Source organism: Muscardinus avellanarius (genome assembly GCF_963383645.1).
Source record: "Muscardinus avellanarius genome assembly, chromosome: 2".
Lineage (NCBI taxonomy): Eukaryota > Metazoa > Chordata > Mammalia > Rodentia > Gliridae > Muscardinus > Muscardinus avellanarius.
This window is the reverse complement of record NC_137787.1, coordinates 110,889,523-110,906,797: the sequence shown is the minus strand read 5'-3', so window position 1 is coordinate 110,906,797 and position 17,275 is coordinate 110,889,523. Positions and strand designations below refer to the sequence as shown.

Here is a 17,275-nt window from a genome sequence, read left to right as displayed (position 1 = left end):
AGTGTAGCTTGGAGGTGAATGCTTCTGAGTTCCATCCTCAGTACTGAAAAAAATAAGTACAGTAGTTATAAATTTCAAATTTTACTTTATTTTTGAGGTATTGGGGATTGAACCCAGGGACATTCTACCTCCAAGCTATACCCCCAGCCCTATTTTTATTCTTTATTTTGAAATAGGTCTCACTAAGTTGTGGGGGGCCTCACTAAATAGCTGAGGCTGGCCACGAACCTGCGATCTTCCAGTCTCCCAATTACAAGTGTGCACCACCACAGCCGGCTTCAAATGTTTTATATTTACTGGAGACAGAGAACAAACAAATGTCTTTTTTTGTACAATGAAAATCCCACCTACTGAAAATGAAAGTAACAAAAAGGGATTTCTCATTCAATGAAAAAACAAAAAATATTATTCTTTTTTTTTTTTGTGGTACTAGAATGGAACCCAGGGGCATTCTTCCTCCAAGCGACACCCCCAGCCCTATTTTTTATTCTTTATTTGGAAATAGGGTCTCACTGAGTTGCAAAGGGCCTCACTAAGTAGTAGCTGAGGCTGTCCGTGAACTATGATCCTCTGGTCTCAGTCTCTCAAACGCTGGGATTAAAAGTATGAGCCACCACACCTGGCCCAAAATATTATTCATAATAGTCATCAGAAGCAGTGTGATATGGAGGAACCTATTTCCAAGGCTAAGAAATACCTTGAAATGTTTGAAATTTTAGACTAGTGTTGTCTAAGAAAGTAAAAGAAATAGGCTGAATGTGGTGGCACATGCCTATAATCCCAGTACTTGGGAGGGTGAGACAGGAGGATCGCAGGTTCAAAGCCAATCTCAGCAACTCAGTGAGGCTCATATAAACTTAGTGAGATTCTGTTTCCAAATTAAAAAAAAAAAATAGAGCTGAGGGTATATCTTAGAGGTAGAATGCCCCTGAGTTTAATCCCTACACACATAAAAACAATAATAAAGGATGGGGTGTAGGTCAGAGAGAGAATGCCCCTGGGTTTAATCTCCAGTACCACACAAAGAAAGTAAAAAATAGGTCAAATTTATTTTAGTAAGTTTTATTTAACCTAATATATTCATATCATACCTCTAAGCTACATCCCAGCCCTTTATGTTTTTTGTTTTGAAATAGTTTCCCAACTACAAAGATTATAGGCAGGTGCCACCACACCTTGCTACTGGAGTACTGGAGTACTCTTTTTACCTTTTGTGGTACTGGGGATTGAACCCAGACTCATCCTACCTCTTAGCTACCTACCAGCTCTATTTTATTTTTTAGTTTGAAAAATGGTATTAAGGCCAGATGTGGTGGTGCACACTTGTAATCCCTGTGCTTGGGAGGCTAAGACAGGAGGATTGCACAGGTTCAAAGCCAGCCTCAGCTACTGAGTGAGGCTCTCAGCAACTTAGTGAGACTCTGTTTCCAAATAAAATATAAAATAGGTCTGGGAATATAATCCGGAGTTAGAAAAATCCATGGATTCCACCTCCAGTACCACAAAAAAAAAAAAAAAAAAAAAAAAAGAAAGAAAGAAAGAAAAAAAGAAAAAGAAAGAAAGAAAGGAAATAGGTATCAACTAATAGTTGAGGAGGCTCTCACTAAACTGCTGGGGTTGGGCTAAAATTTTTAATCCTACTGTCTCAACCTCCCAAGTACTGATATTGCAGATGAGCCATCACCCCTAGATTGTTGCCTTCTCATTTTAGGTAGTGCTGGACATTAAACCTAGGGCTTGGCCGGGTGTGGTGACAGATACTTATAATCCCAGCATTTGGGAGACTGAGAAAGGAGGATCTGGGTTCACAACCAGCCATCCCTTGCAACTTAGTGAGACCCTGTTTCAAAAAAAAAAAAAAAAAAAAAAGGACTGAGGTTGTAGCTTGGCGGTAGAATGCCCCTGTTCTTTTTTGGTGGTAATGGGGGTGGAACCCAGAGGCTTTCTACCTCTGGGCTTTACTCCCAGACCTATTTTATATTTTTATTTGGAAACAGGGTCTCACTAAGTTGCTGAGAGCCTCACTAAGTAGCTGAGGCTGGCTTCGAACCTGCGTGATCCTCCTGTCTCAGCCTCCCAAGCACGGGGATTACAAGCGTGCACCACCACGCCCGGCTATGCCCCTGGTTTTGATCCCCAGTTCTGAGGAGAAAAAAAAAAAAAAATGTAGGGCCTCACATATACTAGGTAAGTGCTTTACCACTAATCTATATCCCTAGTCCCTTATATTGTACTTACTCTTAATGTATATTTCTATTCAGATACTACTTTTCTTTTTTATCAGAAACCTCTTTTTTGCAGGGCATGTTGGCTTACGTTTGTAATCCCAGCATTCAGGAGGTGGAGACCAGTGGATCACGGTTCGAGCAACGCCTCAGCTACTTAGCGAGGCCCTTTGCAATGCAGTGAGACACTGTTTAAAAAAATTAAAAGACTGAAAAATTAAAAAATAGGACTGGGGGTATAGCTTGGAGGTACAATACCCCTGGGTCCCATCCCCAGTACCATTACTGCCAAAAAAAAAAAAAAAAACCCTCTTTTTTACTAGATAAAATTTGTGAAATATGTTAGGTATGGTAGCACATACTGTAATCCCAGTACCTGAAAGGCTGAAACAGGAGGATCACAGGTTCAAGGCCAGACTTAGCAATTTAGTCAGGCCCTTAGCAACTTAGCAAGACTCTGTTTCAAATAAAAATAAATAAATAAATAAAAAGGGCTAGGGGTATACCCAGCTGGTGCTGGTAGAAAGCCCTGTGTTTAATTTCCAGGACCAAAAAAAAAAAAAAAAAAAAAAAGAAAAAAGAAACAACCACAAATCAGATGGGAACTAAAATAGAAACTACAACAGCTATCTCACAAAACAATAAAAATAAAAGCCCTGTGAACATACAATTATATTCACTTTAACTATACTATCATTTTAAGGTGTAGCAAAAATTGGTAACCTGTATTTTTATTTCATAAAATATGATTTAAAAAGTAGTTTGTAGGCCGGGCTTGGTGGCTCACGCTTGTAATCCCCGCGCTTGGGAGGCAGAGACAGGAGGATCGCGCAGGTTCGAAGCCAGCCGCGCGCGCTGGCTTAGGAGACCGTTTCCAAATAAAAATGTAAAAATAGGTCTGGGAGTGTAGCCCGGAGGTAGAAGGGCTTCCAGGAACACCAGTACCACCACCAAAAAAAAAAAAAAAGTAGTTTGTATTGTTAAGCTGTTCCAATCATATTTGAAACTTCATTTTTTTTTTTTTTTTGTTGGTGGTGGTACTGGGGATTGAATCCAATGGCATTCTACTTCTGAGATATACCCCTGATTCTTTTTATTTTTAATTTTTGGTATAGAGGAGGAATGCAGGGGCATTCAACCTCTGAGTTACAACTCCCCGCCAAGACTTATTTTTTATTTGGAAACAAGTTCTCACTAAGTTGCAGAAGGCCTCACTAAGTAGCTAAGGCTAGTAACAAACCTATGATCCTCCTGTCTCAGCTTCCCTAGAACTGAGATTAAAAGTATTTGCCCCCATGGCTGGCTTTATTTTTAATTTTGAAATAGGTTCTTGCTAAGTTGCTGAAGGTAGCCTCAAACCTGTGATCCTACTGTCTCAGCCTCCCAAGTACTGAGGTTACAGGTGTTTGCTATGATGTGCGGCCTAAACTCAGATTTAAGGATTTTCCCCCTCTGGATTAGGAAAAAGAACATTATTTACAAATTAGGTTGGACTAGAATTTAAACTATAACATCCCACAAAACAACAGAAGCCTATAAACATACAATTTTATTCATTGTTAACTGTAATGCCATTTTAAGATGTAGCAAAAATTAACACAATTATTCCCAAGGTAGATAAAATTATGCAAATATGTAACAATACTTTCACAGATCACAAAGATCATGTTTAAAGACCATAAAACTTCTTATTTCATCCCTATCAGAATCTGAAAATAGAAGTTGAAGTAATTAAATCTCATACTAAAAATATCCCCTAATCAATTAATTTCTCTTTGTTGGCAAACCTGAGAATGTGAATAGTCATCTTAAAAATGGGGCTCATACCTGGGTACTGTCGGATGGTGGATACAGAACTGGTGATTGGTGTGTACGTGTGTGCAGCCAGTGGGTATGCAGAGGGTGGGTAAGTTGGCAAAAAGTACTGGAACTGAACAGGAACAGATGGTCTAGAGATAGAATACAAGTCATAATAAACAAAATCAGTGTTTTCTTTACTTTCAAATGCTCTGATCTTCCAAGCCCTCTTGACGCTTTCTTAACTGCCATAATGGCTGCTCCCAAATTGTGTTCTAACCTCTGAGATCAAGAAATAGATAATGATAAAGTGAAAACTTAAAAATAAAGGTTACCGCAAAGACCTATGTCAATAAGCGTAAAAATACAGATATTACTTTTAATGTCTGTATAACAATCCCCCCCAAATTACCAAATTTTTGGTAATTCTTATAAGAATAACAATTATTTATTGAATAACAATGACCAAATGAGAGAATAGCAATTACCAAAAAAGATTCACACAAATTCAGTAATCAAAAGTGTTTCATGAGCCGGGCGTGGTGGTGCACATTTGTAATCCCAGTGCTTAGGAGGCTGAGACAGGAGGATCACACAGGTTCAAAGCCAGCCCCAAGTACTTAGTGAGGTTCTCAGCAACTTAGTGAGACCCTGTTTCTGAAGAAAATATAAAATAGGTCTGGGAGTATAACCTGGAGATAGAAAAGCCCCTGGGTTCCATCCCCAGTATCACAATAAAAAAATTAAAAAACAAACAAACAACACGTATTTCGTGGTAGCACACACCTGGCTGAACACCTGTAATCCTAGTTTGTGGGAGCTGATACAAGAGGTTTGCAGATTTAAGGTCAGCCTCAGCAATTAATGAAACCTTCAGAGACTTATGAGACCCTATTTCAAAATAAACAAATAAAAAGAACTGGGATGAGCCAGGCATGGTGGCGCACATTTTTATTCTTTTATTTTGAAACCGGGTCTCACTGAGTTGCAGAGGGCCTCACTAAGTAGCTGAGGCTGTCAGCGAACCATGATTCTCTGGTCTCAGCCTCCCAAATGCTGGGATTACAAGCATGCGCCATCACGCCTGGCCATGGTGCACACTTGTTATCACTGTATTTGGGAGGCTGAAAGAGAAGGCTTGCAGATTTGCGGGCAGCCTCAGCTTCTTAGTGAGGGTCTCTGCAACTTAGTGAGACTCTGCTTCAAAATAAAAATTAAAAAAAAAAAATAGGGTTGGGGATGTAGATTGGAGGCAGAATGCCCCTGAGTTCAATACCCAGTACCAGGAAAAAAAAAAAAAAAAAAAGGCTGTTTCAAGAGAATTTCTATTTAATTTAAGAATAAGAAAAGAAGGCCAGGTATGGTGCCGCAAGCTTGTGATTGCAGTACTTGGGAGGCTGAGAAAATGAGGGCTGCATTTTGTGGCCAGCCTCAGCTACTTAGTGAGGCTCTCTGCAACTCAAGACTCTGTTTCAAAATAAAGAATTAAAAATAGGGCTGGAAGCCGGTTGTGGTGATGCACACTTATAATTCCAGCATTTGAAAGGCTGAGAAAGGAGGAATGTGGTTCTCTGACAGCCTCAGCTACTTAGTGAGGCCCTTTGTAATTCAGTGAGACCCTGTTTAAGAATAAAGAATACAAAATAGGGCTGGGGGTGTAGAGGTAGAATTCCTTTGGGTTCAATCCCCAGTATTGCCAAAAAAAAAAAAAAAAAAAAAAAAAAGAAAAAAAGAAAGAAAGAAAGAGAGGAAGGAAGGAAGGAAGGAGGCTCATTGGAGTCAGGCATGATGGCACAGGCTAGTAAGCTCAGCATTTGGGAGACTGAGACAGGAAGGTTCTGGTTTGCAGCCAGCTTCAGCTACTACTCTTTTTTTTTTGGGGGGGGGTGGTACTGGGGTTCCTGGAAACCCTTCTATCTCTGGGCTACACTCCCAGACCTATTTTATATTTTTATTTGGAAACAGGGTCTCGGCTGGCTTTAAACCAGCGCATCCTCCTGTCTCCGCCTCCCAAGCGCGGGGATTACAAGCGTGAGCCACCACACCCAGCTTAGCTACTATTCTTGGTGAGGCCCTTTGCAATTTAGTGAGACCCTGTTTCAAAATACAGAATAAAAATAGGGCTGGGGATGTAGTTCGGAGGTACACTGCCCCTGGGTTCCATCCCCAGTACTGGGGAAAAAAAAGGCTCATCATCTTTCTGTTGAAAGCTTTTATCAAAATAAGAAAAAAAGATATATATATGAACCAGGTGTGGTGATGTACTCCTGTAATTCCAAGCATTTGAGAGGCTGAGACATGAGAATAGCAAGTTTGAAGCCAGTCTTAGTAATTTAGCAAGGCTCTCAGGAACCTAGTAAGACCATGTTTCCAAATAAAAGGTAAAATGGGCAAATGGGCTGGAGGTATAGTTAGAAAGTAAAGGGTCCTTGCTTCAATCTCCAGCATCACAAAACAAAAATGAAGGGACTAACTTAGCCACCTACTAAGTACTTTCCTTATTAGTAGATGAAATATCTACATAGGATAGTTAAGAAATTCCCGCCTGACTTATAAAAATAAAATACCCAAAATAAATAAATGTGGGGGAAGAGAAAGTTTCTTCATATATATTAGAATACCACCTAATAAATAAGAATGAAGTCAGGTGTGATGGCATAGACCTGTAATCTCAGTACTTGGGAATCTGAGACAGGGAAATAGCAAGTTCAAAGCAAGGCTCAGTAATTTAGTGAGACCCTGTTTCAAAATACAAAATAGGCTGGGCATGGTGGTTCACCCTTTAAATTCCACTAAATGGCAGGCTAAGACAGTAAGATCACAGGTTCATGGCCAGCCTCAGCTACTTAGCAAGGCCCTCCAAAACTTAGATCTTTAACAACAACAACAACAACAACAACAACAACAACAACAACAACAACAACAACAACAACAACAACGGCTGGGGGTGTAGCTCAGAGGTAGAATGATCCTGGGTTCAATCCCCAGCACCAGATAAAAAATAAAATAAAATAAACAAGATATGATACATAGAGAAAAAGGTACTAATTACTGAACAGAAGTTTACCTGTGAACAGGATATGGAAAGTCTCAAATTTCCATATAGATTTGTTTACAGAAAATAAAAACATGCCTTTACAGTATAAAAACTGGCAAAATCAAGCCATAGTGGCTCATGCCTCTAACCCCAGCACTTGGCAGGCTAACATGGGAGGATTGCATGTTCATGGACAGCCACAGCAGACAGTGGGAATTTCATCAACTAAGTGAGATTCTGTTCCCAAATGAAAATAAATAAGGCTGAGGGTGTAGCTCAGAGGTAGAACGTTCCTGGTTCAATCCCCAGCATCAAAAACAAAACAGAACAAAAGTACAAAAACCTGGCAAAATCAGTGCTGGGTAATAAATGCTAGCCTAACCAAAACATGGGACAAATGTAATTGATGTGATAATGGTAAGAAAACATCAATTCAGTGGTAATTCCTCCAAAAATGTGTAGCCTGAATATAACCTGGAAGAGACGATGTGATAGAGTAAACTGAAGAATATTCCTCAAAACAACTGGCCTATGTACACTCCTAAAAAGATGCCAATGTACTCTAAAGAATCATCCCATTTATTTATTTATTTATTTATTTATTTATTTATTTATTTATTTATTTATTTTTGTGGTACTGGGGGTGGAACCCAGGGGCTTTCTACCTCCGGGCTATACTCCCAGACCTATTTTATACTTTATTTGGAAACAGGGTATCACTAAGTTGCTGAGAACCTCACTAAGTAGCTGAAGCTGGCTTAGAACCTGTATGATCCTGTCTCAGCCTCTCAAGTACTGGTATTACAAGCATGCGCTGCCACGCCTGACTTATCCCATATATTTGTAACTGTGGTTAAGTAAGAGAATGTACTCTTCTTAGGAGATACAATAGGGGGAACTTAAGGATAAAGCATTACAACCCTTACTCTCAGAATGGCTCAAAAAATTTAAATATACAAATAAAATGGGTACAAAAAAGAATATCCATTAAAAGGAGAATGGCTTAAAAAATAGTATATTTTCCTATAAACTCCAAAAGAGGAACTATACAATGTGTTCTTTTTGGTAGGAAACTCAAAAATATAAATAAACACATGCTATATTTGTATGAAAGATTTTGTTTTATTAAAATGACAAGAGCTAAGCCAGGCGTGGTGGTGCACACTTGTGTTTCCAGCATTTGGGAGGCTGAGACTGGAGGATTGTGGTTCGCAGACAGCCTCTGCAACTCAGTGAGACCCTGTCTCACAATAAAGAATAAAAAATAGGGCAGAAGGTGTGGCTCATAGGTCAAATGCTCCTGGGTTCTATCCCCAGACCCGCAAAAAAACAAAACAAAACAAAGCAAAAAACAAACACAAAAGCAAGAGCTAAGTGTGGGGCGCATGCTTGTAATCCCACTTCTTGGGAGGCTCAGACAGGAGGATAGCAGGTTCATGGCCAGCCTCAGCCTAGTGAGGCCCTCTACAATGTAGTGAGACCCTGTTTCAAAATAAACAATAAAAAATAGCAGCTGGGCGTGGTGGTGCACACTTGTAATCCCAGCATTCAGGAGGCTGAGACTGGAGCATTGAGACTCGTGTTTAGTCTCAGCTACTTAGTGAGGCCTTTTGCAACTCAAAATAAAGGCCCAGTTTCAAAATAAAGATTAAAAATAGGGCTGGAGGTGTGACTTGGAGGTAGAATGCTCCTGGGTTCTATCCCCAGTTACCACCAAAAAAAAAAAAAAAAAAAAAAAAAAAAAAAAAATATATAGGGCTGTGGGTGTAGTTCAGAGGTAGAATGACTCTGGGTTCAATCCTCAGTAGTGCAAAAACAACAACAATAAGCCGGGCGTGGTGGCGCACACTTGTAATCCCAGCATTTGGGAGGCTGAGACCGGAGGATCACGGTTCGTGGACAGCCTCAGCTACTTAGTGAGGCCCTCTGCAACTCAATGAGACCCGGTTTCAATATAAAGAACAAAAAATAGGGCAGGGGGTGTAGCTCAGAGGTCAAATGCCCCTGGGTTCCATCCCTAAACCCACACACACACACAAAAAAACCCAATAACAACAACAGAAAAAAACAAAGACAAAAACAAAAAATATCAAGTCCGGCATGGTGGCAAGCACCTATAATCCTAGCACTTGGGAAGATGAAACAAGAGAATTACAGGTTCACAGACAGCTTTGGCAATGTAGTGAAACCCTATTTCAAAACAAAAAATAAAACTGGGCTGGAGGTATAGCTTATAGGTAGAATGCCTCTGGGTTCAATCATCAGTATCACATACCAAAGAAAACAAATAAATAAAACATCAAAAGAGGGACACAACAGAACAGGGTAACTGGTGCGCTGCCTCTTACCTGTTGTCACTTCGGGTTTCCATGGCCACAGGATTTGGAGAGGCCCGATGTCCTGAAATGGGAATCAGACTACTCCTTTCTGCAGGATAATCAGGCTGGATCCGAGGAGAAGTATGTGTGATTTGCTGAGGCACCACCTTGGCTGTGAAAAGTAAAGTCCAATTATACATTACCACTCCTTTTATCTTTGACCTACAGAACCAGACCTTTTTATTTTGTGTTTTGAAACAGGGTTTTGTTAACTGAGCATCTCACTACATTACTGAGGCTGACCTTGAACCTGGGATCCTCCTGTTTCAGACTCCTAAGTGTTGGGATTACAGGTATGTGCCACCGAGCCTAGCTCACTCGTATTTTTTTTTTTTTTTTTTTTGTAGAATTGGGAATTGAACCTGGGGCATTCGATCTCTGAGCTATGCCCTCAGCTCTATTTTAGTCTTTGCCTTGAAACAGGATCTCACTAAGTTGTGGACAGCATCACAAGTAACTGAGGCTGATGGTGAACCTCCAAGTATGGGGATTACTGAGGTGCGCCACTGCTCCTGGCTCATGCATATTCTTTTATTGGTATGCCAAAACATTCTTGGCAAGCAGTGATTTCACTAATACAGTGATAAGCCTGGGTTTTGATCAAAATGAAAATGAAAAGATGCCTACAAAAGGTTCAACTGAATTATTTCAAGCCAATAAACCACTGTTCACATATATATAAATATAATTTTTTTGTGTGGTACTGGGGTTCCTGGAAGCCCTTCTACCTCCGGGCTACACTCCCAGTCCTATGTTTACATTTTTATTTGGAAACAGGGTCTCCTAAGCCAGCGCGCGCGCCTGGCTTCGAACCTGCGCGATCCTCCTGTCTCTGCCTCCCAAGCACGGGGATTATAAGCGAGCGCCACCACGCCCGGCCCACTGTTCATATTTTAATTTGTCAGAGTTGGGTCAATACACAATACATAAACAAAAATATTAGCAACCATGCCCTTTTCTCTCAGCCTCACTTCTTGAAGAATTCAACATCCCTTCTGGGGGAGAAAATTATTTAAAAAAAAACAAATTTAAGCCGGGCATGGTGGCGCACGCTCGTAATCCCCGTGCTTGGGAGGCTGAGATAGGAGGATCACACAGGTTTGAAGCCAGCCTCAGCTACTTAGTGAGGCTCTCAGCAACTTAGTGAGACCCTGTTTCCAAATAAAGTATAAAATAGGTTTGGGAGTATAGCCCGGAGGTAGAAAGCCTCTGGGTTCTACCCCAGTACCACCAAAAAAAAAAAAAAAAAAAAAAAAAAATATATATATATATTTTTTTAAATAAAAATCAGCAAAAACCTTAGATTATATTTCAGAGACAGGCACTTTTTTCCTCCATAACCCAACACATACCTATTAGTAACAAATAGCTGAATTTTTTTTTTTTTGGTGTGTGTGTGTGTGTGTGTGTGTGTGTGTGTTACTGGGGGTAGAACCCAGAGGCTCTTCTATCTCCAAGCTATATTCCTAGACCTATTTTATACTTTATTTGGAAACAGGGTTTCATTAAGTTGCTGAGAGCCTCACTCAGTAGCTGAGGCTGGCTTCAAATCTGTGTGATCCTCCTGTCTCAGCCTCCCAAGTGCTGGGATTACAAGCTTGCGCCACCACGCCTGGCTCAAATGGCTGAATTTAAGATTGACTGGAGAAAGCAAGTACAATGTGGGAGTTCACTCAGGTGGTTTTAACATATCCAATACACCTTGACATGTAAACCAATGATCTTTGATTCTATCAGATTTCCTGTCTTGTGTATGGTACCTTCTTAGAAGGATCCTATTATGATGTAGTCAGTATTTGAATTATTACCTAAGAAAACAACACTAGAGCATAAACGATGTAATTTAGGAATGAATATACTGATGTCCTCTGGTACTTTGGGTGAGTTTACTTTAGTGTAATATCTTAGGAAGAAACAGTCTCTTAAATACAATTCTTGGCAATGAAGGGGTCAAGAGGAAAGGAGACAGTGTCTAGGGCATAATGCCCTCTTTACTGGTCTGCATTTTCAAAGCTACAGATAGCCTTGAACCTTCTGATCCTCCTGCTTCAGTCTCCCCAGTAGTGGGATTACATGTACCATTGTGCCTGATTCAATAAATAGTCTTATCCAGCAAAAGTATCTTAAGGCCAAAATAGATATAAACTCAAAACTTCCTTTCACAAAAGCTAATTAATTTGAGAGGACACAAAAAGTTTGGTCTCTCCACTGCCAAGCCATTGTAGGCAGTAAAAGGAGAAACCAAGCAGCAGCATTCTCTGATAAAGGCCTTCTGTGGGGCTGAGTACATACATACTTAAGGACTTGTGCACCCTGCTTACCTAAAAGAGGACTGGGGACTTCCTGGGTCCTACAGTTTATTTGTTCTCAAAGTGTACTGAGGGGCTGGGAAGCTGTAGGTTACCTCATGCATAGGAAGGACGGAAGGGAATCAGTAGAAGGAAGGCACACCTCATCTCAGGTTACCAAGGGTTGTTAGACTTCTGACAATTCAGTATGTTACTGTGTCCTCTTCAAGAAAACCAATCTTACTTTAAAAGTAAATTATGAGTCGGGTGTGGTGGTGCACACTTGTAATCCCAGCATTTGGGAGGCAGAGACAGGAGAATCAAGGTTCGCAAAACAGCCTCAGCTAAGTAGTGAGGCCCTTTGCAATTCAGAGAGACTGTGTTTAAAATTTAAAAAAGACAAAAAAAAAAAAAAATAGGGCTGGGGTGTAGCTCATAAGTAGAATGTACCTGGGTTCTATACTCAGTACTGTAGAGAAAAAAAAAAGTACATTATGTTAAAAATAGGGCAGCTAGTTGGGCATGGTGGTGCATGCTTGTAATCCCTGTACTTTTGAGACTCAGACAGGAGAACTGCAGGTTCCCAGCCAGCCTCAGCTACTTAGAGAAGCCCTCCACAACTTAGTGAGACCTTGTTTCAAAATAAGAATAAAGTTGGAGCCAGGTGTGGTGGTGCAGGCTTGTAATCCCAGCATTTGGGAAACTGAGAATAGAAGATCGTGGTTCGTGGACAGCCACAGCTACTTAGTGAGGCTCTCAGCAATTTAATGAGACCCTGTTTCCAAATAAAGTATAAAACAGGTCTGGGAGCATAGCCCGGAGATAGAAAAGCCCCTGGGTCCCACCCCTAGTACCACAAAAATAAATATATAAATAAAAAGAAAGATAGAAAAAAAAAATAGCGAAGGGAGTATAGCTCAGAGGCCAAATGCCAATGGATTCCATCCCCAGACCCACAAAAAAACAAAACAAAAACAAAAAACAAAAAAAAAAACAATAGAGCTGGGCATGGTGGTACAGGCTTGTAATCATAGCATTTGGGAGGCTGAGAAAGGAGGATCATGATTCAGCAACAGCCTCAGGCACTCAAAATAAAGAATACAAAATAGGAGTGTAGCTCGGAGGTAGAATGCCCCTGGGTTCTATGCTCGGTACTCAAAAAAAAAAAAAAAAAAAAAAAGATTAAAAAATGAGGCTGAGGGGTGTAGCTCAGAAATAGAATGCCCCTGGGTTCCACCCCTAATCAAATGGGGCAGCTAGAGCCACATGTGGTGGCTCATGCTTGTAATCCCAGTACTTGGGAGTCAGAGACAGGAGGATCTCAGGTTCAAGGCCAGCCTCAGGAATAAAGTGAGGCCCTCCAAACTTACTGAGATCCTGTTTCAAAAGACCCTGGTTCAAAAATAAAGCTGGGCGTGGTGGCGCACGCTTGTAATCCCCGCGCTTGGGAGGCAGAGACAGGAGGATCGCACGGGTTCGAAGCCAGCAGTGCTGGCTTAAGAGACCCTGTTTCCAAATAAAAGTATAAAATAGGTCTGGGAGTGTAGCCCGGAGGTAGAAGGGTTTCCAGGAACCCCAGTACCAGCAAAAATAAAAATAAAAATAAAAATAAAAAAGAATAAAAAATAGGAGCTGGGGGTATAATTTGGAGGTAGAATGCCCCAGGACTAAATTTCCAGCCCCCCTCCCCAAAAGATGACAAGCTCAGAATTACAGGACCAAGATGAAGAAAGCACTGGAAACTAAAACCTGTTGCTCAATGGGTCAAAGAGAAAAAAAGTTTGCCAATCTCTGTTTTTTTTTTTTTTTCTTGCGGTACTGGGGATGGAACCTAGCGGCATTCTACCTTTGAGCTACAGCTCCAGCCCTATTTTTCTGTTCTTTTATTTAGAAACAGGGTCTCACCGAGTTGCAACAGGTCTCACCAAATAGCTAAGGCTGTCGCAAATCATGTTCTTCCTATCCCAGTCTCCCAAATGCTGGGATTACAAGAGTGTGCCACCACGCCCGGCTCTAATTTCTTTACTTTTTTTTTTTCTTTTTTGTGGCTCTGGGGATGGAACCCAGGGGCATTTGACCTCCGAGCTATACACCTTGCCCTATTTTTTATTCTTTTATTTTGAAACCATGTCTCACTGAGTTGCAAAGGGCCTCACTAAGTAGTAGCTGAGGCTGGCCATGAACCGTGATCTCCTTTCTCAGCCTCCCAAATGCTAGGATTAAAAGTGTGAGCCACCATTCCTGGCTTGTTTGCTAGAAATATTTTAAAGATTAAAAAAAAATACTCAAAGTACACATTTACTTAAAAGGGAGTAAGAGCTGGGCCTAGTGGTGCACACTTGTAATCCCAGTATTTCGCAGGCTGAGGCAGGAGGATCACAGGTTCAAGGACAGTCTCAGCAAACACTGAGATCCTCATCAACTTAGCTAGTCTCTATTTCCAAATAAGAAATAAAATTGGGACTTCCGGGAAGATGGCGACCGAGAAAAGCGGGGCTTAAGAGCCCCGCTAACAACCAATCTCCATTACCACAAAATCAGCGCCTTTCATAGCCAGAAAACACCATCACCAGAGAAACAAAAAAATCACCAGGCTCCAGAGAGAAAGCGGACTGAGAACAGAGCTCAGAGCCACAGAGGAGATAACTGGCCTCACGCCCGAGGACGCGGCAGCAGCGCCATACTGCCGGTGGCAGCGGCAAATTCACCAGACGGCTACAGCAAGCCGAGGTGAGCCGCTGCGGAACAGCCAGGCGGGATTTCTCGCCGCAGGTAAAATCTAAAGCTCCCAGTGGCTGAGCTCAGCACACGCCGCCGCAGGGATTCAGAGTGGAAATCAAAACCAAGAAGAAATACGCCAGCCTCAGGGACGAGGGCGTGGCAGCGGCACCATATTGCCACCGGCGGCAGCAGCAGAGAATTCACCGAATCCAGTAGAGCTACATCTGCATAATCAAGAACAGTGAGTCAAATTGCGGGCCACAGAGGAGAAATCCCAGTACTGTACTCCCTGGGACTTGACCCAGTGGGGGAGGGGCGGTGGCAGAGATATCACACCATAGGAGAACGTGTAACCTAGCACCCCCCACAGTCTAAAGCAGCCTCTATCGACTCTCTGGGTCGGAGACTCTGTGATACAACCCAGTAAAGGAGTAGTGGGGTCTGAGATACTACTGACTCGAGATCCAGAACACCTTAAGTGAAGTCATAGTGACCCAAGGGAAGAACCCAGAGAAGGCACAAACTTCCGAAATCATGGGAAAGAGGAATAATACTGGAGCAATGAATGCCCACAACCCCACAACATCAGAACCCGATAAAACAGAAAATCAGAGATTTCTAGAAGATCAAATCAGGAAAATAACTGTAGAAATAATAGAAGTGCTTCGAAAAGAACTCAGAGAGAGCCAAAAAGAGATAAAGGATGCAATTAATAAAGTAAAGGCCTCAATTCAAAGCACAAACAACCTATTAGACCACATGGAGAACAGAATCTCGCTCTTAGAAGATGATCATTCCAAAAATGAACGCATAGTTTCTAATCTAGGAAAAAATATCCGACAGCTGGAATCTGATATTGAAGAAATATGGGCCCATTTTAAGAGAGCTAACCTAAGAATAATTGGAATAGAGGAGGGAAAAGAAAGTGATACCAAAGGGATCAACAATCTCTTCAAGGAAGTAATAGCAGAAAATTTTCCAAACATAGAGCAAGAGGTTGATACACAGGTCCAGGAAACTTATAGAACTCCCTTTAGACAGGATCAGAGAAGAGGATCCCCACGCCACATAATTGTCAAAATGACCACTGTGGAAGCCAAGCAGAGAATCTTAAAGGCAACAAAAACAAAGGGCCAAGTGACATTCAGAGGCAAGCCAATTAGAATCACTCCAGACTTCCCAAACCAAGTCATGAGAGCCAGAAGGGCTTGGAGTAACATATTCCAAACTCTGAAAGAAAACAACTTCCAGCCAAAAATTTCCTACCCAGCAAAACTTTCTATCAAATTAGATGGAGAAATAAGAATCCTCCATGACAAACAGAAACTGAAGGAATTTTTGTCTTCAAAACCAGCACTAGAGAAAATACTCAAAGAGATTAACTACAAAGAAGAAATAGGTAACACACACCAGAACCAGAGAAACAAGAGTTTCCATCCAACAGTCAACTAAGATTGGTTATCTGTGGAGATTCATTACTTATGTTAGTCTTTTACCTATCTCTAAATGGTATTGTTTGCCATTATTGTTGTAAATTTTTAGGATTTCTAGTTGTAATATTAATATACCTTCAGATATAGCATTTGGAAATATTTTATCCCATTCTATTAGTAACTTTTAACTCTGTTTACATTGTCTTTGGATATACAATTTTTTTTTTTTATTTTTTAGGGAGTTTGTATACTCTTCTTTTGCCTGTGCCATTGAAATCATATCCAAGAAATCACTGCCAATTTCAGTGTTGTGAGGTTTTATGACCCAGATTTTCTCCTAAAAGTTTATAGTCTTAAGATTTATATTGAGGTCTTTTATCTATTTTGAGTTAATATTTGTATATGGGATTAGGTAAGGGTCCAACTTTATTCTTTTCCATGTAATTAATATGTTTCAACAATATTTAGTTAAAAGATTATTATTTCTACCACCAAATGTTCGTGGAAACCTTGTCAAAAATAACTTGACAATATAGGGAAGAATTTAGCTCTAGGCTTTTATTTAACTCCAATGGTTTATATATCTGCCTTTAGAACAGTACTACACTGTTTCAATTATTGTAGCTTTATATGGTTTGAAATCGGAAAATATGTATCTTCTAGCTTTGTTCTTTTTCCAGATCGTTTTGGGTATCTAGAGTCCATATTCCATATTGGATAGAGTTTTTTTCTGAAAAATAAATATATAAATATGTGATAGTTTCACCTAAAAAAAACAGAAAAAAAATATTCTCTGGTAAGAAAGAAAGTAAAAAGAAATACTGAAATGTTATCTCTAAGTCATCAAAAGCTTGGTATCAGACAAATGAAACTGTTATGTGAGATTATCATTTTTAATTTTGGATAAATTGCTATAATACTAGATGTCAACCACTAAGCCAAGCATTGGAGGGAGGGATGGGGAGAGAATGGGGTGGGGATTGGGTGGGGGCTGAATGGGCGATGTGTGCATGTATGTCTACAAAAGTTTGTATCCCACTATGATGTATGAATACAGTGCACCAATAAAAAAAAAATAAAAATTAAAATTAAAAAAAAAGAAATAAAATTGGGCTCAAGGTGTAGCTCTTCTGGGTGGAATGCCTCTGGGTTCAACCCCCATTAAAACACATACAAAAAAGGGGGGATAAGGAAGCCTAAAAGAAGTGATTGGATGATGATGAAATACCTTGGGAGCACTCAGATGAACACCGAGGGTGATCTACTAGAGGTTTAATGCTCTTTTTGCTGTTGTAGCAACCAGATTTTTTCCTGAATGGTCTATCAGATAAAGCATGTAAGTCCTCCTCAGTCCTGATCCTGCTTTTCTTAATCGTTCTTGTCTAACTATGTCAGT

The 17,275-nt window shown here is 40.6% G+C and overlaps 1 protein-coding gene across 2 annotated transcripts in view; it reads right to left on the bottom strand.

The window, feature by feature from the left end:
* SAP130 (Sin3A associated protein 130) overlaps window positions 1–17,275 on the bottom strand; it is a gene marked incomplete at its 3' end in the record, with an annotated part of 105,040 nt that overhangs the window by 51,073 nt on the left and 36,692 nt on the right. For both annotated transcript variants that reach the window (XM_080689903.1, XM_080689904.1), the window contains exons 11-12: window positions 9,408–9,549; window positions 4,053–4,174 (exon numbers count right to left, since the gene is read on the bottom strand). In XM_080689903.1, the coding sequence (XP_080546029.1) occupies window positions 4,053–4,174; window positions 9,408–9,549 (264 nt within the window). The remainder of the gene's footprint in view (window positions 1–4,052; window positions 4,175–9,407; window positions 9,550–17,275) is intronic.